Genomic DNA, 24,590 nt, shown 5'->3' with positions numbered 1-24,590 from the left:
CCGAGAGGCGGACGTGGGGTTCCAAATCAAAACTGGTTTGATGGCTTCATGGGCCACGTGCACTTCGAGCCCGCCCGGGCAGTCTCAGATCACTGCCTCTTCTCCGGTTTGCTTGTTTGTTTATATTACACACACACACACACGCGGTCTGACAGGGCGGCCCCCCCCAAAAGAGCAGGACACATTTAGGGTCATTTAATATATTTTAGCACCGGCGTTAAAAAAAAGGTTTTAATTGTTTAGACCTTTGACCCTTTCCCGTGACGACACTCCCGCAAGATGCGTCGCGGGGGGTCCCGTCGCGGGGGTCCCATCGCGGGAGGTCCCGTCGAGGGGGGGTCCCGTTGCGGGGGTCCTGTCGAGGGGGGTCCCGTCGAGGGGGGGTCCCGTTCGAGGGGGTCCCATCGTGGAGGGTCCCGTTCACTGATGAGTCTCAGAACGCGTGAGCGGCTCAGCGTCCATTTCGTTTAGAGGGGGCAACGGATGAGCATGGTTCCCCCCCCGCCCCCCCCACATTTAGAATCGACGTGCGTTCAGAGTATTTGTCGGCTATGAATTTCCATGTGATGACGACGATGATGACAAGCCACTTCATCCAGCGATCATTTGTGATTGCCAAGTCGCTTCTGAAAAAGAGCCACGCAGCTTAGTGGGGCCTCAACTGCTAAAATTTAAAATTAGTTTAGTTCGAACCCAGCGCCTGCCCCGATTAATACTGCCGTGTGCACGGACCGCGCTCGCGAGTTTGGACTAAAAAGATCCCGTGACGTCGCTCGCAAAAGAGCGGGGGAGGGGGGGGGGGCCCACTCTGTGTGCCGCCACCGGCGTCACCGCGGTCCAAATAAAAAAAGATATATAATATAAACCAACTGAAAATGAACACCACGCAAATTTACTCCGTTGGTAGACGACGTGGCAATCATCGCTGCCACTCCCCTCCCGCCACTCCCCTCTCACTGCGGGAAAAACTTGGCAAGACCTCCATCCCCCCCCCCCCTCCGAACGTCTCTCTTCGCACTGTTAACAGCCGACCGTGCACCATCGGAGGTGTGCTGGAGGAGGGGGCCTTCATCCAGCAGTAGATATTTTATATATACCCACACACACACGTACACGGGCGAGTTGGATCCTCCACGAACGCCGCAAACAAAATTTGACTTGGAAGTAATCTCATTAATAAAAAAAAATACAAATGTTAAAAACCAAACCACGTTTCGCGAGGCTCGTTGAGGCCGGGTGAATACGCGGGAGCTCGGCAGATGCAGCCCGCAGGCCCCGTTGTGTTGTTCCGTATCGGCTGCGTTTCCAGAAGCAATGAAGCCAGACCCCATTGCCTAAAAGCGAACGTAAATATGACGTCTGCCGTCCGATTTCCCTAACCCAGTTCCGCTAATCTGCGTCGCTTTGCCGTGTGTCTCTGCGTGCGAGTGTGTGTGTGTGCGTGTATGTCTTTGTGGGGAGCGGTAGTGTAGTGGTTAGCGCGCTGCGCTACGAACCCGGCTACCCAAGTTCGATTCCCGCTCAACGACCAACACCAGTGACGATTATCTGAACCGGGCATGGGCCTCCCCTAGGTCGACTCAGCCTCAAATGAGTACCTGGTGTGGTGTAAACATCGCCACTGGGGAGACACAAAGGCGGTCGGGCGTGATGCTGGCAACCCACTCCCTTGTGTGCTGTGCCAGCCTTCATAGGGTGCTCGCTAACAGCACTTGCCCCTACAGTCTGTTAAGGGGCCATCCATTTAGTACGTACGCATGGATGGGGGAGGGGGGTTAACCAAAATGCGTACGCTTGCGTATGGGGGGGGTCTACTGACAATGGAAAGGGGGGAGGGTGAAGCCGATTAATCATTTGTCTACATTGGCCTTCAAATGAGTTAGAGAGTCCGGCGGTGGACTTTGTTTGCTTAAACACGTTAATATTATTAATCCTTGATCGTTTCTGCGTGGATTAAATATCGGCCATTCTATAGGATTCGGGGGGGGGGGGGGGGTGCGTCAAGCATACGTACGCAGATGGGTGGGGGGGGGGTGATAAAAAGTACACGTGCGTACAGGGAGGGGGGGGGGGAGGACGTCAAGCTGACGGATTTTTGCGTACCTACTAAATGGATGGCCCAAGGCTGAAACAGGGCATCTTTGATGTCTTTGTGCATGTTTAGTATATAGTAAATTGGCCGGGCGTGGTGCTGGCAACTGTTGTTGGTGAGCACCTTCATTCGGTGCTCACCAACAACACTTGCCCTGACGGTCTGTTGTAGGCCGTACGGTGGGGGGGGGGGGGGGGGGGGGGCGGGGGGGGGGGGGGGTGACCGTCTTTGTGTGGCACAGTGGGCAGCACAGGTGGTGCATCTGCCAGTCATATCGGCCGGTTCACCTGCAGCACCCAGGTCCGTCCCGTGACCTCCTGGCAGCGGCGAGCTTCGCACGCTCCGAGCTACAATTGCGCCTAGCCTGGGACGATATCAACCATCGCCTTCGTGCGAGGTCTCGCGACCCCCCCACAGCGACGACAACATCGACACTCGTCGCCACGGTTACCTTCCGCCGTAGCAGCTGTGGCTGCAAGTCGCCCCTCTCCTCCACCTCGCGCCGGATGTGGTTGAAAAGGCAGACGGGGAACTGGGCCCGGTAGTGATCGCCGAACGGGCCCAACACGCCATCCGTGCTCTCTGGAACAAGACGGCGATCGCGAGAACGACGTTAGAACGACGTTAGGACAAAAACGACGGTCTATCCACTGCCGGATGGAGGCCTCCATCACAAGGTCGCCACCACCACCACCATCATCATGATCATCATCATTCAGAGGGTCCGTCCACTGCTCGACGATGAACTCCCAAAGTCACCGCGATTGCGTCATCACTACTTTCGTAATCATCGAGATCCATGGTCTATCAACTGCTGGATGAAGACCTCCACATGTCATCATTGAACCACGGTCCAGCAAACGTTGAAGGACTCCCCATCACACCACTGTCACCGTCCACCATCGTCATCCTCAACACCGTGGAGCCAAAGTCTCTCTACTGCTGGATGGAGGCCCACCATGCAATCATCATCGTCGTCATCATCATCATCATCCATGATCACCGTGAGCCATGGTCTATTCACTGCTGGCGGAAGCACCACCACCAGAGTGAGCTCTACGCCAGGCCCCCTATCGGAGGGTATCTGACCCCCAGACTTGACCCCACCACCACACGCGACCTGCCGATTGACCAACCGCGGCGAACCCCGTGGGGTGGACGGAGGTGGCGCTGGGAGAGGGCGAATTTATTAAACTTGACAACAGTATTGCGATAAACACGACTACTCGTGCATAACAACGACAAGGGGAACACTCATTGGTTTTATTCGTTTAAGTCACGTAGGTAAAAAACAAATTAAAATTAAATAAAATAAATCTTAATTTTTACCTACGTGACTTAACCGAATAAAACCAAAGAGTATGCATTCTTGCAGTCACGAAAGCTTCAAATCTAGAATTGACAAGGGTAATATTGATCGTGGTCGAGATTAAGGACACAGAGTGGCAGCCAAAAGGAGGGAACATGCCCCAGAGGATGTCAATCGATGCCAAGCGTGTGCGTCTGTCTGTCCTGTGTCGAACTTTCGACGATGAGCCGGCCACCCTCCCCCGCAAGCCCCCCCCCCCTCCAGTCATCGCCGCCCCCCTCCTCGCACCCCCCGCCGAGGTAAACTGGGATCATCCGCTCGGTGCGGTGCTAATCAGCTGCGGCAAAATCCTCCCAATCTTGCAAGGTGGCACACGGCTCGACTCCACCTCGGCCTAAAAGCCTAAAAATAGCGACGACGACTCCCGCTTCGAGTCTCCTCCCGCCCGCCAACTCCTCCTTCTTCTTCTTAAAAACGTCTGACCGGCAGTGGAAGAGGAGGCCAACATACCCTGTTGGAGGAGAGCCACTCTCAGGAGCTCACCTCTTAAAAAAAAAAAACGGGACGCTCTTCCGCCAGGCGGTGTTGCGAGCGAGCAAATTGCAGGGCCTGCGCCTTTGTATTTCTTTCGGGCGCAACCTCACGGCGCAGTTGGCGCGTTTGCTTTTTGTTTTTCATCCCCTGCGGCAAAGCGCCGTCCCCTCCCCACCTCTCCCCCCCCCCATCCCGCTCCGAACTTTCTCGACCGCTGGTGCTAAATATTCATCGGCGTGGCTTGGTGGCCTGGCAGAGCCGGCGCGACGATGCCGTTTAGCCGTAGGCCGACCCACCCCGCCAACCACTGCCGCACCCCTAGCAGCAGCAGCAGCACATTCACGGTGCCCCGTCGGCCGACACGCTGGGAATTTCACATCGAGGCAGGGAGCAGAGCATGGATCGATCCGCCCGCGCTCGGCAAACACATTTCTCCTGCACAGTATCCATTCCGCAGCCTACGCCCTCCCGTGCCACCACCCGCCAAACAGCCCCCCCCCCCACCAGCCCTCCCCTCAGCCCCGTCCCCCCCCCCCCCAGCCGCTTAGCTCAAGGCGCTTTGCATAGTTTAAAAGCGATAACAAAAGTAGTGATTCAGGGGCAGCGCAAGGGCCGAAGAATGCGCGACCGCAACAGGGGGCACAGCGGGGGGGGGGGGGGGGGGGGTCACGAGGGCTACAGGGGAGGGACGGCAAGGAGTGGAGGGGCGAGGGGAGGGAAGAGGAAGGGGATGGGTGATGATGGAGAAGAGGTGAGGATTTAAGAAAGGAATGAAAGGAGGGGGACTGCTGAGTGCAGGGGCAGAGCTGGGTCTATGAGCAGTGCCGGGTCTATGAGCAGTGCCGGGTCTATGGGCAGTGCTGAGTCTATGGTGCAATGTTGAGTCTATGGTGCAGTGCTGAGTCTATGGGCAGTGCTGGGTCTATGGGCAGTGCCGGGTCTATGGGCAGCGCCGAGTCTATGGGCAGCGCCGAGTCTATGGGCAGCGCCGGGTCTATGGGCAGCGCCGAGTCTATGGGCAGCGCTGAGTCTATGGTGCAGTGCCGGGTCTATGGGCAGCGCCGAGTCTATGGGCAGCGCTGAGTCTATGGTGCAGTGCTGAGTCTATGGTGCAGTGCCGAGTCTATGGGCAGCGCCGAGTCTATGGGCAGCGCCGAGTCTATGGGCAGCGCCGCTCAATGCACAGGGGAAGTTGATTCCAGTGGAGGGGTTGCGAGGAGGGAGAATGACCGAACACGGGGATTGATGCACAGGGAACGAAGCTGCCGCGATCCGTCCGCCTGCTCCTGCACGAGGCGGCGAGTTCATCGCCCCACGATGTTTGCCAAGTATCTTCCGGAAGACGCCCCCCGCCCAACCACCCGCTCGCCCCACAACATCAAAGCGGCACATTCGTGGTCATCTTCCGGAAGACGGCCCTGCGTGGCAGTGCGTTACGTTCCAGAAGGAGTGCGCGTGCGTCTCGTGTTTTAATCCGCTCATTGGGAATAACCCGTCCGGAAGACAATTTCTCCCCAAAACGTAGAGCCGCGTGTCCACAATCATCTTCTGACAAGACGGCTCTCACCGCCACATTACCGTATTCTCCCAAGCAACGATTACATTTAAGAAAATACATTCAATGGCACTAAAGTATACCTGAATTAAAGCTTTTCGTGACTGCAGGGATTCATTTTCTTGGTTCTTTCGGTAAAGTCACGTCGAAGGGAAACAATAAAATAATAAAAATATAAAACAATTAAATTCTCACGACGTTTCGACTGCAACACAAGCAATCATCAGGTGTGAAAAACACCCCCCCCACACCCGATGACGATTGTTTGTGCTGCAGTCGAAACGTCGTGATAATTTCATTGTTTTATATTTTTATTATTTTATTGTTTCCCTTCTACGTGACTTTACCGAAAGAACCAAGAATATAAAGTATACCTGTCAACCAGTAGGGTTTAGCCCGTATTGTTGTACAGGAAAATGAGTTCAGGCCCATACGACGTACAGCCTTCACAATACGGGCAATTTTTTAGTTTTTGTCTATTTGTTTGCGTTTCTCCCTTGTGATGGGACTTTGTAGGATGAACGCCGAGATTTATAAGTGCATGGGGTGACCGATAAGGTCCGACTGGTTTGTAATAAAGTAGGACACTGATAAGGGATTGACAGGTGTGTAGTAGTGTAGTGGATAGCGCCGTGTATAGTTTAGTGTATTTTATAGTGGAGTGTATAGTTTAGTGTAGTGTATAGGATGAACGTTGAGATGTACAAGGGCACGGGGTGACCAATAACTGGTCTGTGTAATAGGGTAGGGCACTGAAAAGGGGTTAACAGGAATGCTAAAGTTGCGGGCAAGTCTTAACCATCTGGAGATTCTTTAAATAAATAATAAATAGGTGTTTAAAACACGCTCTTTGTGCACCACCCACCCACGCGTCGCTCGAAGAAGACGCAATTGGGTCACACACAAAAATAATTCCATCCAAATAAAAGGCGATACGGGCACAGACGGGGCTAACCCATAACATTCGCAGAGCAGAGGAGCCAAAATAATCTGACGGCCATATCCTTCCCTTCCTGCCTCTCCCTGACCCCCCCGCCCTCCCACCGGCACTTACATGAAAACGTATATCCCCGAATATCCGACAAGACCGGATACTCATTTTTCAAGGCAGAGTCGACCTAGACGAGACCCAGGACCGGTTCAGATAATCGTCACCGGGTTGTTGGTGGCCGCGAGCGGGAATCGCACCTCGGGTGGCCAGGTTCGTAGCGCGGTGTGCGCTACGAACTACGCTACCCGCTCCCGCTTGCACATAAAGACAAGGCAGAGGTTCCCCCCGTATAGCCTTCAACCTACTGGTTCAGATAATCGCCACCGGGTTGTTGGTGGCCGAGAGCAGGCATCGAACTCCGGCGGGACGGCTTCGTAGCACTGTGCGCCAACAGCTGCACCCCCACCCCCCCCATGCACAAAAACACGCAAACAAAAGACAAAGATCCCCCATATAGACTTAACAGACTGCAGGGGCAAGTGCTGTTAGCGAGCACCTATGAAGGCCGGAACGGTACACGAGGGAGTGGGTGACCAGCACCACGCCCGACCACCTTTGTCTCCCCAGTGGTGATGTTTACACACCGCACCAGGTACTCATTTCGGGCTGAGTCGACCTAGGGGAGGCCCAGGACCGGTTCAGATAATCGTCACCGGTGTTGGCCGTGAGCGGGAATCGAACCCGGGTCGCCGGGTTCATAGCGCAGCGCGCTACCCGCTACACTACCGCTCCCTGCACGCTCACAGACACGCACGCACGCACGACCGCACAGAGCGGTCACAGATTCCAGTAAAAGGACAAAACAATAACCACCCAAATCCGGTGGTCATCGCGAAATAAGCGATGAATGTGCACGCGCACACACACGCACGTGTGTGAGTGTGTGTGTGGTAAGTTGTTCGGGGGGGGGGGGAGGGGTGTGGTGGCTTTATCAGATAACGTGCCCATCTCGTCTGGTGGTCGGTGTCTGTGGTGTAACAGTGGGGGCCCCTGGGGCAAGAGAGTCACGAAAGGGACTTTATCAGATGACGAGAAGAAGCTGCTGCTGCTGCTGCTGCTGCAACATCACAGATCGGGCCAGTCGGGGGAATCTGCTATTGAGCAGTTGCAGAAACGGGGGGGGGGGGTGGGGGGGTGGAGGGGGGTGGTGGGGAGGGGGGGTCGACTTGCTACCTCGGCAGTGAATGCCATGTGGGAGAAAATAAGTAGGAGTACTGTACACCACCCATCATCATCAATCATCATCATCCTACACGCACACGCCCAACAACACCCACCAACCCCTCCCTCGTCAAGCCGCTTTCAGAGCGAGGGGGGGGGGGCCCTCCGGCACGCCGTGCTTTCGGGGGGTTATTTGACCATACTTCACCACGCGGGCGGGGGGGGCGGGCAAAGACGTGCGATAAAAGTGCAGTTCGACGATGGATTATCTTACGCAACCCCCACCCACCGCCCCGATTTTAAAAAGCCGTGGCTCGTACCCCCTCCCGCCCGCCCCCCCTTACGATGTAACGATCCACCCGGGCTCCCGCGTACGATCCGAATCCAAATCGCTCAGTCTCCGCAGCGGACGTTCCCCAACTCTCTAAAAAAAGGGGGGGGGGGCACGCTTCTTCAAACACCACACCGCTTGCGACCGCCGCTCCGTCGCAAGCAGTCACCGCCACGCGCCTCTCCATCCACAGCTTCCAGTAAAAAAAACGCCCCCCGCGAGCTGCCAGTCTCGCAGCGATCCACCAACCCCCGCGTGTACGCGCAGCGTAACCACATGGGCACAACTCCCCCCTCCCCTCCCCCCCCCCGTGTAGCCTTAACAGACTGTTGGGGCAAGTGCTGTTAGCGAGCACCTATAAAGGCCGGCACGGCACACGAGGGGGTGGGCGGCCAGCAACCACGCCCGGCCGCCTTCGTCTCCCCAGCGGCGATGTTTTTTTACACATCGCACCGGGTACTCATTTGAGGCCGAGTCGACCTAGGGGAGGCCCCGGGACCGGTTCAGATAATCGTCACCGGCGTTGGCCGCGAGCGAGGAATCGACACTCCGATCGCCGGGTTCGTAGCGCAGCGCTGACCGCTGACCGCTGCGCCACCGCTCCCCTACGCGGTGCACGCAGACGAAACTTCAGAATTCGCCAAAAACAAAAGCTCACAATTCATTCTTCACGCAAGCCACTGGCTTAAAGGTTTACTCTGCTCTGGGGGGGGGGGGGGGGGAGGAGGGGGGGGATCTGACCCAAGTGCTTGTTTATTGCACACCACACAATGGCGAAACACCGCCCCCCCCCCAGCCCCCCGAAAAGCTCCCTCTAAAAAGAGATCGAGTGACACGCGCGCGTGCGTACTCAACATTGACAAAGGTTCCCCACCGTGCCCCCCCCCCCTCCGGGTAGCCTCTACTAACAGACTGTTGGGGGACAAGTGCGGTCAAGTGAGTCGAGTCGCACCTACGAAGGTCGGCACACGACGGGGGGGGGAAGGGGGTGGGGTGTGACAGGGGCCACGCCCGGCCGCCTTTGTCTCCCCAGCGCCGACGTTTACTACGGCACCGTACCAGGTACTCATTGGGAGGGAGGGAGGGAGGGGGAGCCCGGGACCGGTTCTGAAAAAAATCGCCACCGATGTTGCGCCGCGAGCCGGAATCGAACCTCGGGGGTCCTCCAAGTCCGGAGCGCATCGCCCCCACCGCTGCGCCACCGCTCCCCCACCAACTAAAACGCGCCCAAGCGCACTCCACACGCGCACACACACACACACACCCCCAGAGCAAGCATTCCTCACACACATTTCCCCTCAAGGGAACCCAGTGAAGATGTATGCCGCCTCCTTCGTCTTCTTCGACCATCAACAACTCCACCCACTCTTGCCTCCACCACCCACCCCACCACCCACCCCACCCCCCACCCACCCACCCACCAACTCCTCCTCCACCTCCTCGCCAAAAATGCGCCAGGAATGCGGTGTACTTACCCCAAAACCTCCTCTACCACCACCACCACGCAAGGGGCCTCTCTCCCACCCACCCAACCACCGTGTGGCCGAAGAAACGCAACAACCGCATGGGAGGTTCTCGCCGTTCTACTTCGCCGCGACCGCCACGCAGCTTCTCCGCCGTCGTCCGATGTTTCGTTCCCCCCCCCCCCCGACACCCCGGGGGCACGTGGGGGCGAGCAGACGGGATGCCGCATGGCCGCCGAACGTCGCTCGCGCGCGACGGCAAAGCCCCACGACACGGCGGGAGAGAGAGAGAGAGACGCAAATGAATCCGCCAACGGCCGAGAGCGGTCGAACGTTTCTAGAAAGGTCGGGGGGGGGGGCGCGGGGTTGGGGGGCAGCTTTCGTGGTTCGAATCCAGCGGCCCCACCCCAGTTAACACCGCGAGTGGCAAGGGACGTTAAGCCGTGACGATGACCTCTCCGCGCCGTCCACTTCACTCGCGCTTGGACGTCTGGACGGTGTCGTCGTCGCTCTCGTCCCCCCCCCGCTCCCCCCCCCCGCTCCCCCCCCCGCTCCCCCCCCCCCGTGTCTGCAACAGCTCAATGGCAGTCGCTCTCGGGCCCTTTCCAGGCGGTCGTCGGCCCATTTTTTTTTTCCCCACTTGCAACAGCCGTCAATCTGGGCCGCAACGAAGCGTGGATAATTGGAAAAAGAGTTTCTAACCAATTTCTCAAATCGGGGGAGAATCCATTCAAATTCGCCACGGTGGTTGGTGGTCGTGGTGGTAGTGGGTGGGTGGATTTATTTTTTTCCCCATTTGCCGATTCGGTTCAGGACATCCGTCGATCACACGCTCAATTAAACGCGAAACTACAGCAATTCACGCACCACAAAGACAAAAGCGCCCATCAACCCTCCCCCGCCCCCACCACCACCACCGTATAAGCCCACAGACTGCCGGGGAGCAAATGGTGTTAGCGAGCGCCTATGAAGATCGGCACGGACGAACGAGGTGGTTGGTGTTGCCAGCACCACGCCCGGGCAGCCTCCTGTCTCCCCGGTGGCGACGTACACACACATCGCACCGGCTACGCATTTGAGGCCGAGTCGACCTAGGGGCGGCCCCGGACCGGTTCAGATACTCGTCACCGCTGGTGTTGGTAGTGGCCGTGGAGCGGGAATCGAACATCGGGTCGCCACCGGGTTCATTTCTTTGAGAACTGCTTCTTGTTGTTTAGTTTGTCCGCCCCCCTACTCCCCGCACCTCCGATTAGCACGGTTGGCTACGTACGGTACGAAAGAAGTTCAACATACAAGTATGGCAACCTGCGTATTTGGAGTTTGCATGTCTCTTGCCCCGTGGTCGCGTGGATTTATTTTTTTCACCCTGCGGGTCTTCCAGGTTTTTTCCCCTCCACGTTTAACAAAAAAAACATGCATCGAGATTATTTAGATAACAATTTTGCTGCTATAAATTTCCACGGCATAAGCCACATTGCCGTTTGTGGCCAGGTCGCTTCTGAAAAATTAAGTTAATACATCTGTGCACTTCGGCTCGTAGGACGGGGATGGTTTAGGTTTTATTTGTTTGGGCGATTTGTTTACCTTACTTGTACTTTGCAGACTATCGTGTTTTTTGGTATTGTTTGTTGTTGCAACGCTCTGACCCCGTGCCCCTACTGGACGTCTGTGAGAGAAAAAAGAGCTTTATAGCTCATCGGATTCCTCCTGCAAAATAAATAAATATTCAGATTCTTAAACCAACATTTTTTTACGATTTTTTTATTTACTTCGTAAGGCCCACACCACCTGAGCCACGTAGCTGCTCTTTTTCAGAAGCGACCTGGCCACAAATTGACAGCCAAACGAATTGGCTCATCACGATCATCATCATCATCATCACGTGCGGGGATTTACAGCGTGGCGCGTCGATTCTCAGCGTGCAGTGGAGGGAAAAACAACAAAATCAGCAACAACAACAACAGGAGGAGGAGGAGGACCCAAACGAAAAAAAATCCACGGGGGGGGGGGGGGAGGGAGGGGGTGAAGAGATGCGGACGAGTTGAGAAACGCGAGGAGGCGTTGTGTCATTGCGCAGCGCACGGAGACAGTCGTCGTCGTCGTTATTTTCCCCCCTCCTCCTCCCCCTCGTTGCGCAAAAATAAAACGACGAGGAGAGGGGTTTGTTGGGGGGGGAGGGGAAAACTTTTGCAACGTTCCCTCCCGGGCGGTCCGATGTTAGTTGCCGCATCGGAGGGAACCAGCCGCGGTTCGCGCCTTCGCAAGCAACGTTTTCACCAGGTTCGACTCCCGACTCTGGCGCCTCTCTCCCTCTCCTGTGTGTGGAGTTTGTATATCATGTCCCACCCACCCCTACCCCTCCCCCCTGTTCTGCGTGAGCTTCCTCAGGGTTCTCCGGTTTCCTCCCATAGTTAAGGTAAGAAAACAAACCCCCATATACAATAGAACCGGTATTGACCAAACATCCCAATGGCTCACAAATTACACCCGCACAATACTTAAATTCGGCGATCACGTACAGCACACCGCAGCGACAGGGGCGACATCGCAAAACAACACGACTGTGAAAAAAAACCGGCAAGACCCTCCTGAACAGGAGTCTTGAGAAAAAAATAAATCCGTAAAAGTTTTCCCTGGGTAGAGAAGCGTAGAGGTCGCAGTGATCGTGAAAAGAAAAGTACTCCGGGTCACAACCGGTCCGCGACATTTCTCCCAGCCAAACGACGTTGACAACAGACCACGGCCTGGGAATCGAACTCTGGCTCGAGGTGCAACACGGCTAGCGGCTCCCAGGTGAAGGTCGCAAAAGCAACGACGTTTACAGACCACGGCCTAGAATCGAACCTCAGGGGTCGCGGCTCAACGCGTCTCCCACGTGAAGGGTCGCGTGAAAATTCGCATTTTGGGGTAAATTTTTTTAAAATTTACATTTAGAAGTCCGTCTCCACGCTCACACGAGCGTGGCAGTGTTGGGAGCGGTCGCTCGTCGCCGATGACAGCCAGGATCCCATAGCAGTGGAAATCCAAAACCTGTCAACCCAGACTAGAATGGGGAAATTGAGATTTCAGCTCAAGGGTGAGATTTGTAAGGGGCAGGGGGTGACCAATAATATCTGAATTGGTCTGCAAAAAGGTAGGGCACTGGTAAGGGGTTGACAGGTTTGAAACCCCACCTCCACGATGACCAACAGCACAAAAAAATGCCAACACTTTACGGCCTACTGGCCGACCGCCCACCCCCCCCATCTACAAAACAAACGCCGGTCCGCAATTTCTCCGCAGCGCGCGACTCGAGATACGGGGGTCACCGTTTGCATGCGACGGAAATACACGTTGCATTGTTACCGACGCCCAAACGAGGCCCACGGATTCATGCAGCGACCCCTTAGACTCGCATGGGGGGGGTCCTCGGGGGTCCCCTCCCCCCCCCCCCATGAGACTCGGTGACCCAGATACCCACACACACAGACCCATGGAACTCGGAGACCCAGATACACACAGATTAATTGACCCAGATACACACAGATTAATTGACACACACACAAAGGTCCCACGTATAGTGTCAACAGACTGTAGGGGCACGTGCTGTTTAGCGAGCACCTATGAAAGCCGGCACGGCACACGAGGGGGTGGGAGGCCAGCACCACGCACGGCCGCCTTTGTCTCCCCAGTGGCAATATTTTTTTTACACCCCGTACCAGGTACTTATTTGAGGCCAAGTTTACCTTGGGGAGGCCCAGGACCAATTCAGATAACCGTCACCTGGTGTTGGCCATGAGCGGGAATCGAACTCGGGTCGCCAGGTTTCGGAGCGCAGTGCGCTAACCGCTACAGTATTCACACGCAGACTCATACAGAGATGCAGATCGCACATACAGATCTGCTGACTCACACAGACTCCGCCAAACAGACTCAAACTCACATTGCCACACCCAAACACAGACCAGTATAATCACGCAGAGGCCCATATACTCGGAGAGATCCATAGACTCACATTAGGGACAGACAGACTTATATAGAGACCCATATATCCACAGATACCTAAACTCGAAGACATATCACCGACTCTATAAAGTGAAAAGACGTTTGGAGATATGGTCACACGAACACGCGACATACGCCACCATTGTCTCGTTGCAAAAAAATAAATCTAACCCCAACTTCGAACCCGTGGAGATCACGGGTATATAATCCACGTATAACAAGCACTGCCAAAACCGCCATGGGCTAATGAATGAACACAAAAAAAAGATAAAGATCACCCGCATAGCCTTTCACAGGTTGTCGGGGCAAGTGCCGTTAGCGAGCACCTACGAGGGATCGCTGGCCGGCCGTCAACGCCCGGCATCACGCCCGGCCGCCTTCTTCTCCCGAGTGTTGATGTTCGCGACAACAAACCGCACCAGGTTCCTCGTTTCAGGCCGAGTCGGCCCGGCGGAGGGCCCAGCACGGGTCACAAACATCCGCCAACCGTCATCGGTCGCGAGCGGGGAAAATCGACCTCGGGCCGGCGGGGTCGCGGGCGCTGCGAAGACCGAATGCGTCGCTCGCCCATTTTGGATCGCACGCACGCGTCTCGAGACTGTGAAATCCTCGTTAGCGCGAACCGCTCATCCGGGCAGCGTCTGCGCGGAGCAGCGGACCTGGCCTCCGCTGTTGTAACTTTGACAGGAAGCAAGTTAACAGCACGCATAACGGGAAACGGCTGCGTGATTGTTTCCAGAATTCCACTCACGCCGACCACGACCAACAACACCACCACCGCCGCCGCTCGCTTTACACCAAATAGCTCCCCAACCGCACAACGACTTTCTCTCCCTACCACCATCACAACCACCACCACCACTCAACACCACGTACCCTCTCACCCGCTCCACCACCACCACGTACCCTCTCAACCATCACCACCACTCTACACCACGTACCCTCTCAACCGCTCCACCACCACTCTACACCACGTACCCTCTCAACCATCGCCACCACCATTCTACACCACGTACCCTCTCAACCGCTCCACCACCACCACTCTACACCACGTACCCTCTCAACCGCTCCACAACCACCACCACTCTACACTACGTATCTTCTCAACCACTCTACAACCACCACCACCACCCCCCCCCCAACCCCCACAGTCACCACTCTTGCTCTACAAAAAACAAACTTTCTCAAAAGATGTTTGGAAGAATTCTTCCCACCGCACACGGAGCGGAGGAGTTGTCCTCAGCATGTATCCCGGGGGGGGGGTTCTGCTGGGATTTTTTTGCGAAGTCTCTCAGCCCCAGCCCCTTAGCCACACGCAACCACAAAGGCAAAGTCCCCCCCCCCCCGTATAGCCTCGACAGGCTGTTTGGGGGGGGGGCAAGTGCTGCTAGCGAGTAGCTGTGGCTACGAAGGCCGGCACCGTCGCACACACGGGAGGGGGAGGGGGGGAGGTGTGGGCGTTCCAGCACCGCGCCCGGCCGTCTTTGTCTCCCCAGTGGCGATGTTTACACACCACACCGGGTACTCATTTGAGGCCGAGTCGACCTAGGGGAGGCCGAGGACCGGTTCAGATAATCGTCATCGGGTGTTAGCCGTGAGCGGGAATCGAACCCGGGTAGCCGGGTTCGTAGCGCAGCGTAGCGCTAACCACTACACCACCGCTCCCCACACGCGCACACACAACACGTGTTCCTCACAGTCAACCCTGACTCATCCCCAACACGCCACCCCAACCCCCACCGCGCAGTTTGACCGCTCTTCTTTGCATCGCATTTTTATTATTTAATTTTTGCTCTTTGCGAGAACAAAGACAGATTCAAGATCCTGGCAGCCAAGCATTTACCCCCGACGGAGTCTCTCTCCAGCTACAGGCCCCTTTCACGTCGCTCCGCTGCCGGATGAAAGCGCACCCCCGCCGCCCCCTCCCCCCGCGCGCGCGCGTGCTCTGGGTCGGACGCGAGCGGTACGTTTGACCATACTTCACCACGCTGGTTAGTCCGGGGTTGGTAACGCAGCCACTTCCGGTGCTGTTGGCGTTGCCCATAACGAGAGAGTTTGGCCGAGTTGTGGGACTTATGGCGAGTCACGCGGTAGCGATGACTAACCCGGAGCCAATGAACCACAAAAGCTTTGTGGGGGGGGGGGGGACCTGCAATCAAAAGAAGTCGGCCGGAGGAGTGGGTCACCCCCATCCGATCTCGGCAGAAGCCAAGCAAGGGTTGAGCCTGGTGGGGCCGACAGCGGCAGCTAGGGGGATGTTAACTCCCTCGCCTGGTGTGCAGGAGGTCGTGGACTCGATCTCGACCATGACGAAGGCCTGCGTATTTGGAGTTTGCGGCGTCTCTCTCTCTCCCTGTGGTGGTATGGATTTTTTTCTACACATTTAGAAAATCAACATCACGCGTTGAGAGTATTTGACTGCAATGTGCGTTTCCGCGTGATGATAAGCCACTTCGTTGAGCTCTTATTTGCGACAGCCAGGTCGCTTCCGAAATAACTACATAGCTCAGTGGGCCCTTACCTGGTAAAATAAACATTGTTGTTATTGTTTGTTGTCATGCGCAAACACGTTTGTTTACAGGGTACTGCGGCAGGGGGGGGTACATTGTGTGGCAGCACAACAACACTATCCAATGTTGTGCTCTACTATTGCACCCACGTCTACGGGATTGATCCCACCCCCGACATCTCGAGTTCTCCCCTGGTTAAAACAAAATAAACTTGAAGCGTGAAATTTGAAACTCCGCTGCCTCTGCCTTTACTGACCCCCCCACCCAACAATGAGCAGGACAGCGATTCGCACGCGACCACCACACGTCACACCGCGAGGAGGCGCTCATTCATCCAGCAGTGGATTTACACAACAGGGCCGCGTGTGGATACATGGTCACCGGACTGATGGCTGGGCAGGCTCGCTGCTACAAAGACAAAGATCCCCTGTATAGCCTTAACAGACTGTTGGGGCAAGTGTTGTTAGCGAGCACCTATGAAGAGCGGCACGGCACACGGGGGGGTGGGTGGCCAGCATCACGCCCGGCCACCTTTGTCTCCCCAGCGGCGATGTTTACTACACACCGCACCAGGTACTGAGGCCGAGTCGACCTAGGGGAGGCCCAGGACCGGCTCAGATAAATATAATCGTCACCTGGCGTTGGCCGTGAGCGGGAATTGAACTCGGGTCGCCGGGTTCTTAGTGCACCGAACCGCTACACTACCGCTCCCCCCGCCACACAAACACCACCACGACACTCCGCTTTGAACAAAAAAAATACACATCATCTCACGATTAATGTTATCTATTTGCGCGTCGTCGTTCATGCAAATCGCATCCGAGGAATCGCGGACACGAGTTGGGAAGGCAGCCACGCGGTGAGCGAGCACCAAACAATTGCTCTGCAGTTCTCTACATATCGAGATGGTTTCCCCTAACCAAAATCGGCGAGTGTTTGTACGTCTTCCTCTCTCATCCGTTTGGCGTGTGAGAAAACGACAACGATGACGACAACGACGACAACGACGACGAGTTTCCGCACGACCCGCGAACGTGCTGGGAATTTTTTTGTCACCCCGCAGCCAACTCCGCGAAACAAACTCACGCGGGTTGAGCGAAACCAAAAACAGCGACTGGCGCTGCGTCACAGCGGCACGTACACGTGGCCGGTGCAAGTCGTTTTGGCTACGCCGGGCTGTGGTGGAGCTGGCGATAGTGGTGGCGGCGGCGGCTTCGTAAAATGGTACGAATTTGGCCGGATCATTTACCGGCGCCCCCCCCCCCCCCCCCCAAATAAATCTAAATACGAATCATGACTGAACGCCAGAATGTCCTTTACTAATCCAACGGTGGCTGGGAGATGTTAACTACCTCGCCTGGTATAAGGAGATCGTGGGTTCGATCCAGACCCTGACGCCTGCTGTATATTTGGAGTTTGCGTGTCTCTCTCTCATCATCATCACAGTGGCTAAGAGATGTTAACTACCTCGCCTGGTATACAGGAGGACCTGGGTTCGATCCCGACCCTGACGCCTGCTGTATATTTGGAGTTTGCGTGTCTCTCTCTCATCATCATCACGGTGGCTAGGAGATGTTAACTACCTCACCTGGTATACAGGTGGTCGTGGGTTCGATCCAAACCCTGACGCCTGCTGCTGTATATTTGGAGTTTGCGTGTCTCTCCCTCTCCCCGTGGTCGCATGGATTTTTCTCCGGGGCCTCCGCTTTTTCCTCCCTCCAACTTTAGAATTAATATCACGCGTTTAAGAGTATTTGTGGCTGCTATAAATCTCCACGCGACGATAAGACGCCACCTCATTCAGTCATCATTTGCGATGGCCAGGGTCGTGTCTGAAAAAATAGCTACATAGCTCAGTGGGGCCTTACCTGGTACAGTAAAAAAATTTTAAAAAAATATATATATATAAAAATTGTGAATATGAATTCCTGCAGTCACGAAAGTTTTCAGTCAAAATTAAAAAGTGTTTAGTACGCGGCTTTAGAGCCGCAAAGTTTGCAGACCCTTGGTGCTGGGGCCATGGGCGTTGACGCGGTGGCGAATACATAAAAAAAAATTAAACCACGCCACGTGCTCCGTCTGACGTGGCCCAGGTGCTTCCTCCAACCTGGGTGTGGACGGCCCCACACGGGGGGGGGGGGCGGCGGGCAGAGGCAGCCGTGAAATTCTCGCAAGCGCCACGGTGGTTAACGCCGCGGATTCGCGGCCGCAGGGTGAAGATAGTTCACACGTGGCCAGGCGTTTGCACAGACTGCCATTGCTGCGTCGATGACGCTGAGCACAACGCTTTTCGGGGAGGGATTTGAGGCTCGTAGCGACGACGCAACGTGAGTTACCCGCGGCTGTAACCCACGGATAATAAGAGGGTTAACCACGCGACTTCCTCCCCCTATGGGTGTTCGGAAGCTGCCTTTGCTACACTGGCACTTTATGCGTAAAATCACGGATAACAGGAGGAAATAGGGGGGGCAGCGGACGATAACTGTAGGTTTCGATTTAAAGCCTTCGTGACTGCAGGGATTCATCTTCTGGGTTCTTTCGGTAAAGTAACGTAGAATGTAGATACAATAATACAAATAATAATAGAATAAAATTCTCACGACGTTTCGGCCACAACACAAGCAGGAAGGCTACTAAGTTGGAAGGCTACTACTTGTGTAGTCGTGAGATTTTTATTCTGTTGTTATTATTTTTATTATTTTATCTCCATTCTACGTGACTTTACCGAAAGAACCCAGAAGATAGCTGTAGGGTCCGTGAAACCCCCTGTGTTGGATAACAGGAGTTATGGGTAATTTAGATCGCGGATTAGAGAAGGAGTTATACTGTCCCGACCACTTACCAGGGAAAATGCATTGCAGTTTGTTTTTAAAATGTCTAATTTCATAAATAGTTGGACATTTCAGAATTGCGCCAACCACCCCACCCCTGCCCCCGACTTTGGCAGCCCTCTCTCTCTCTAAAACAATAATAACAACAAAGTTAAACTCTCTCTTTTAGACAATTGCTCCCCGGCCCGTATACAGTGCAATTAGGGCCCACAATCGCCTGCCCACGCACAACCGCCGATGACATAAATCCTTTACTTATTAACCACCACGGTCAGGAACACTGCCGCCGAGAACCCCCCCACCACGGACCACTCAGCAAAGCCACTGGAGCAGTGCCATATTAAGCTCGTGCGCGGGGCCTGTAGCATATTGTTGTTATAAAGGGGCCCTAAATAAAAAACACACACAAATATTTAACTTGCACAGTGAAGTAACTTTAAATTTGCTATACAGCCAGATAATACGACAAATCGCTAACCTTAAACACCCAGTCGTTCATTAAAGTTTTAAGGCGGTATAGTACTATAGTAATAGAGCAAGTGCAGCATCAACGAACCGGAATTGATAGCTTGAACACATTTAGCGCGGGGCCCTTGAAATTGCGGGGCTCCCGTAGCATTATGCAGCTACTACACATGTAGCTACTACACGTGTAGCTACTTGTGTAGCTACTAGGATATAATCCGGCACTGCACCAGAGTGTAGCTGGGTGGCCGCCAGAGCTTCACAAATCCTGTTCGACCGTACCCAGCCACGTTCGCGTCAGCGTTGCATGTCCACTGGGGAAGATCTCACTACTACCACCACCCCCACCCCACCGCACGCCCCAGTGCTGTTAGCGAGCACCTATTAAGCGATCACAGCGTTGCCACGTGCGCCGGGGTCTGTTGTGGTGCGGGAGGCAACGAAAATCCGGGCCCGCCTTTGTCTCCCCCAAGTGTGTTTGGTGTACCATGCCCACGACAGGGAACTTTCATGGCAAGCCGAATCGACCTAACCCATGACACGGGGAGGGGGGGGGTGGAGGGACGCGCCCACGATCGGTTGAGATATTGCCCCCCGCCGCCACCACCGACGTTAGCCTGTAACAGGCAACAGCAGCAGCCTGTAGCACCCTTAACAACCACCGCTCACGGCACCGCGGTGACACGAGGACAGCAGCGAGAGGCGCCGGGGAGACGGATGCTGCGTGACAGAACAATTTGTTCCAGAGCGTTCCGGATTAAATTGAGCACCGCACGCGGCAGACAAATAAGGTCAAGGTCACGGCAAGGTCACGTTAAGGAGCATGAACCGTCATCACGCGATCTCCGGTCATCTTCGCAGCAGCAGCGGCGGCGGCTTTTTGCAAATCGTCGAGCCAAATACGCCCAATCGGCACCGCTCGACGCTTCACGGTGACGTTCTGCGGCCATCCGGAACGCTCCCCCCCCCCCACCCCCCTCCTTTCCCGATGGTTTTAGGAAGCCACTGGGAAGCGGGTGACCCTTTTAAAGCATCAACCTAGGATTGACGAACTCGTTCCTTTAGAACCGCTTTGCGTTGTCCTTTCAACCCAGCACCCTACAATGGGGCACGGGGGGCGGGGGGGGGGTCTGGTCCGACTACGCACGGCGCCGAAATAAGTCCCAACGCACACCTCGCCCCCCCCCCCCCCACCCCACGTGTGACATTACAATGCCGGTGCTTAAGAGCTCGTGAAAAATGGGGGTTTAATGAGGTTCTGGATGATGATTCGAACGCGTGGAGGGGGAGTTGGGGAGGTGGTGGAACTCACTCGGCGGTACTACGCCCTTTCACGTTGTGGCAGCTTGACACACGCCAAGCGTTCTAACGCCCCAGCAAGTGGCATGAGCTCATTGGGGTCGGCGCGTGGTGCAAGCCGAACCACGCCCTGCCGATGAGATTCAATCAAAGGTCGAAACCGGTTCTCGGCTGCAGGTTGACAGGCGAGCGAGGGAGGGAGGGAGCGAGCGAGCTAGCGAGACGTCAACGTGTGGGCCACGAGTTGTGTTGCTGCGACTGGATGATGTCAAGAAATGTTGCCCATCGCCCGACCTGCGGTGGTGTGTGGACCCACAATACTGTACGGCACTGTAACTTGCAGAGGGGGAGCCAGGAGGACTCGTACGGAGAGACCAACAGCCCCCCCCACCCTCCATAGACTCAACGACTCGCATAGAGACCTACACAGCACACTCGTATAAACTACCGTAAACTTAAACTGAACTTTTATTTTAGTAGCTATAGGACCCCCACTGAGCTCCCATACCGCTTTTTTTTCAGAAGCGACCTGGCCATCACAACTTATAGCTCAACGAAGTTGGCTTAGCGCGTGGAAATTTATAGCAGCAGCCAAATCCTCTGAACGAGCGTTTCTAAACGTGGAGGGGAAAACCGGAGGACCCGGAGAAAAATCCACGCGACCACGGGGAGAGAGACACCGCAAATTCCAAATATACAGCAGGCGTCAGGGTCGGGATCGAACCCACGACCTCCTGTATACCAGGAGAGGTAGTTAACATCCCCTAGCCACCGTGATGATGATGATGAGAGAGAGACACCGCAAATTCCAAATATACAGCAGGCGTCAGGGTCGGGATCGAACCCACGACCTCCTGTATACCAGGAGGTAGTTAACATCTCCTAGCCACCGTGATGATGATGAGAGAGAGAGACACGCAAACTCCAAATATACAGCAGGCGTCAGGGTCGGGATCGAACCCACGACCTCCTGTATACCAGGCGAGGTAGTTAACATCTCCTAGCCACCGTGATGATGATGAGAGAGACACGCAAACCTCAAATTCCAGTAGGCGTCAGGGTCGGCATCGAACCCACGACCTCCTGTATACCAGGCGAGGTCGTTAACATCTCCTAGCCACCGCGGCGCCCCATACGAAGAGCACAGTCTCACAAAGACCCCCCACGCACACACACTCGCGACTCGCACGGATTAAAGGTCTTCACAGAAACCTTGCACGTGACGTCGCCGAGGTGGCAGGGGTGGAGCTCCGGAGCACGTGCGCGCTTGACAGGCAAGACGGATGATTGACAGCAGATCAAGTGGGTTGCCGTGGTTACCGAGAGGCGGTGGTTGTTGTTGTTAAAGACACGAGTTAGGCGAGACTCATTGGACTGCTTTTTATTCACCGTGCCGAGTGCGAGCGCTTTATTTTACTTCGTGGTCGGGTGGCCAAGGAAGAGTTGCAAGATGTTAGACAACCCCATTAAAGGCCTTTTAGAATGGACGAGATCTCGTTGAAGTTAGAGACGCAAGGGGAAGGGGCAGCTGTTGAGATTTGTGTGACGTTAAATTCAATAGGTGAGATCAAGTGTTTCCTTTTGAACCATCGTCCTGAAACAATTTCCATGGGGAAGGCGCGTGTGTATGTATATATACCCACACCCACAAACGCAACTCTGGTACGGAAAGCTCCAAACCTTGGTCGACAAAGCATGTCGAGATTGCGCAATTTGCTGTTGGTTAAACGTGGGCCCACAAATGTCGTCGAGGATTAACAAAACAAAAAGGTAAACCGGGTCGCAAATTAAAACCTCGCGTAAAAAAAAAAACCACGCGTGCCAAGGGGCATCACGAAAGCAAATGTCGATCGAGCTCAAGGTTGTAAAATGTTGTGGATTTTGCTCTCCAACACACCGCCGTTGTTGCTGTACTTGTCACCAATTTGGCACGTTCCGTTTACGTGACAAACCCTCTAATTGGCCGTGTCGGGTGGTGGCGGGTTTCACGACACATTTATATTGACGCGATATAACCCCCCCCCCCCCAAGAAATGTAAAACCTATATTATGAATATTGGTCGCGAAAGCCTACGGCGTGTTAAATCGATCAAGCAGTTCGCCTAACTATACCGTGTATAAATATTCACAAATACATATACCAGAGTGGTGAAGTATGGTCAAACAACCCATACTCCAGTGGGTTGCCATTTGTGTATTATTAAATAAACACTGCACACGTAATACGTTGCAGGCAATTCTCGATCCACCGCTGGACGAAAAATCCTCCACACCATGTCGCTCATTGAGGGTTGTTTGACCATACTTCCCCACGCTGGTCAGTGCGGATTGGTGAAGGGGTGGTTGGTGGGCTTAGGTCGACTCAGCCTCAAATAAGTAACCGGTGCGGTGTGGTAAACATCGCCACAAGGGAGACAAAGGCGTCCGTGCCTGGTTGCTAACCACCGCCACACGTGTGCCGCGCCGGACTTCATTAGTGCTGCCAAATCGCTAACAGCACTTGCCCCAACAGTCTGTTGAAGGCTACAAAGGGCGTGGGATATTTTGTCTTTGGTGGGGGCGTGGGATGTGACGTAACCTGCCACTGGCCGTCTGGAACGCTCTTCCTTCCAATATTCGGAAGCCGCAGGGAGCATATACTTCACCTATAAAGCATCGTCTAAGACTGACAAGCTCGTTACTTTAGAACTAGTTTTGTGCGTGCGCTTGGTTCGTCGTTACAGTGCCCCTCACCTCCCTCCGATTTAGCTACGCTTAGGTACGGTGCGAAAGAAGTTCATGCAGACAAGAGCCGTGACCGGGAGAACACGCCAAACACGAAACAAATTTGTTTCAAGTGGACACGATGTTAAAAAAATGACACGTTGCGAACGGCGACTGCGTAGTTCATTGTTGAGCCCTCTGGAAAATAAGTGAATAATAATAACAATCACTCTCACCTTTAATCTGCAGCTTCCTCGCCTCGTCCACGTGCGATGAGACCACGTCGCCCATGTCTCATCCACTAACTCGTCTACCCAGCCACCACCACCTCCTCCGTCCACCTCGTAGTCCACCTTTCTTCACAACCACCTCCTCCTTTCACTTCGTCCACCGGCCAACCTTTCTCCAGCACTTCGTCCACCTCTTCACCAGGACCAACACCAACCCCACCACCACCACCACTCCACTCGAGGGGGGCAACAGCCACGCCCTGAGCAGCTATGTGCGCCAAATAAATTATCAACTCCTCCTCTAAATCAATTAAGACAATTACGCCTCCCGCCCAATAACAATTACGAACAGGCGACTGCCTCCTGCTGCCTGTTGGGGCAAGTGGCGAGCCGAGGCAGCCCGCTCTCTCTCTCTCTTCTCGTCAGGCTGCAGCTGTGTGCGTGGTGGTGGTAGTTGGTGGTGGTGGCTATGTCGATGTAGTTGTTGTGCCACGCCACCACGAACTTCCCTCGACTGCCTCTCAGCTCTGCCGCCGCTGCTGCTGCTGCTTTTTATACCCCGGGCGAGCGAGGCGCGCGCCCCCACACAGAGGCGGGGTCTGCAGCGTGGCTGGGCGTGGCATCAGTTGTAGTGGGCGGGGGTATGAGTGAGAGTGGGCGGGGACTCAGAGTAGGTGGAGGCTAGGTTAGAGTGGGCGGGGGCTGAGTAGAGGAGCGGTTCAGTGGAGGGGTGCGGTTCGGTTAGAGTGGGCGGGGGCTCAGTGAGAGTGTGCGGGGGCTTCGTGAAAGTGGGCGGGGGCTTAGTGAAAGTGGGCGGGGGCTTAGTGAAAGTGGGCGGGGCTCAGTTAGTGGGCGGGGGCTGAGTTGAGGAGCGGCTCAGTGAGAGTGGGTGGGGGCTCAGTGAGAGTGGGCGGGGGCTCAGTTAGTGGGCGGGGGCTGAGTAGGGGAGCGGCTCAGTGGAGGGGCGGGGCTGTTAAAGTGGGCGGGGGCTGAGTAGAGGAGCGGCTCAGTGGAGGGGCGGGGCTCAGTGGGCAGGGGCTCAGTGAGTGGGCGGGGCTTAGTGAGTGTGGGCATGGGCTGAGTAGATGAGCGGCTCATTGGAGGGGCGTGGCTCAGAGTAGGCGGGGGCTTA

At 55.2% G+C, this 24,590-nt stretch overlaps 1 protein-coding gene across 2 annotated transcripts in view; it reads right to left on the bottom strand.

Annotated features, from left to right (window-relative positions):
- The window catches only part of LOC116953195 (protein Niban 2-like), a 77,768-nt gene extending 53,765 nt beyond the window's left edge, over positions 1 to 24,003 (bottom strand). For both annotated transcript variants that reach the window (XM_032973151.2, XM_076074825.1), the window contains exons 1-2: positions 23,465 to 24,003; positions 2,544 to 2,674 (exon numbers count right to left, since the gene is read on the bottom strand). In XM_032973151.2, the coding sequence (XP_032829042.2) occupies positions 2,544 to 2,674; positions 23,465 to 23,519 (186 nt within the window). In that variant the 5' untranslated portion in view covers positions 23,520 to 24,003. The remainder of the gene's footprint in view (positions 1 to 2,543; positions 2,675 to 23,464) is intronic.
- Between the last annotated feature and the right edge of the window lie 587 nt (positions 24,004 to 24,590).

Source organism: Petromyzon marinus, chromosome 50 (assembly GCF_048934315.1).
Source record: "Petromyzon marinus isolate PM22_M1 ecotype Great Lakes invasive population chromosome 50, UKy_Petmar_22M1.pri1.0, whole genome shotgun sequence".
In the NCBI taxonomy this organism is placed as follows: domain Eukaryota; kingdom Metazoa; phylum Chordata; class Hyperoartia; order Petromyzontiformes; family Petromyzontidae; genus Petromyzon; species Petromyzon marinus.
Note: the sequence above shows the minus strand (reverse complement) of the source record. Positions and strands in the feature narration are given on the sequence as shown.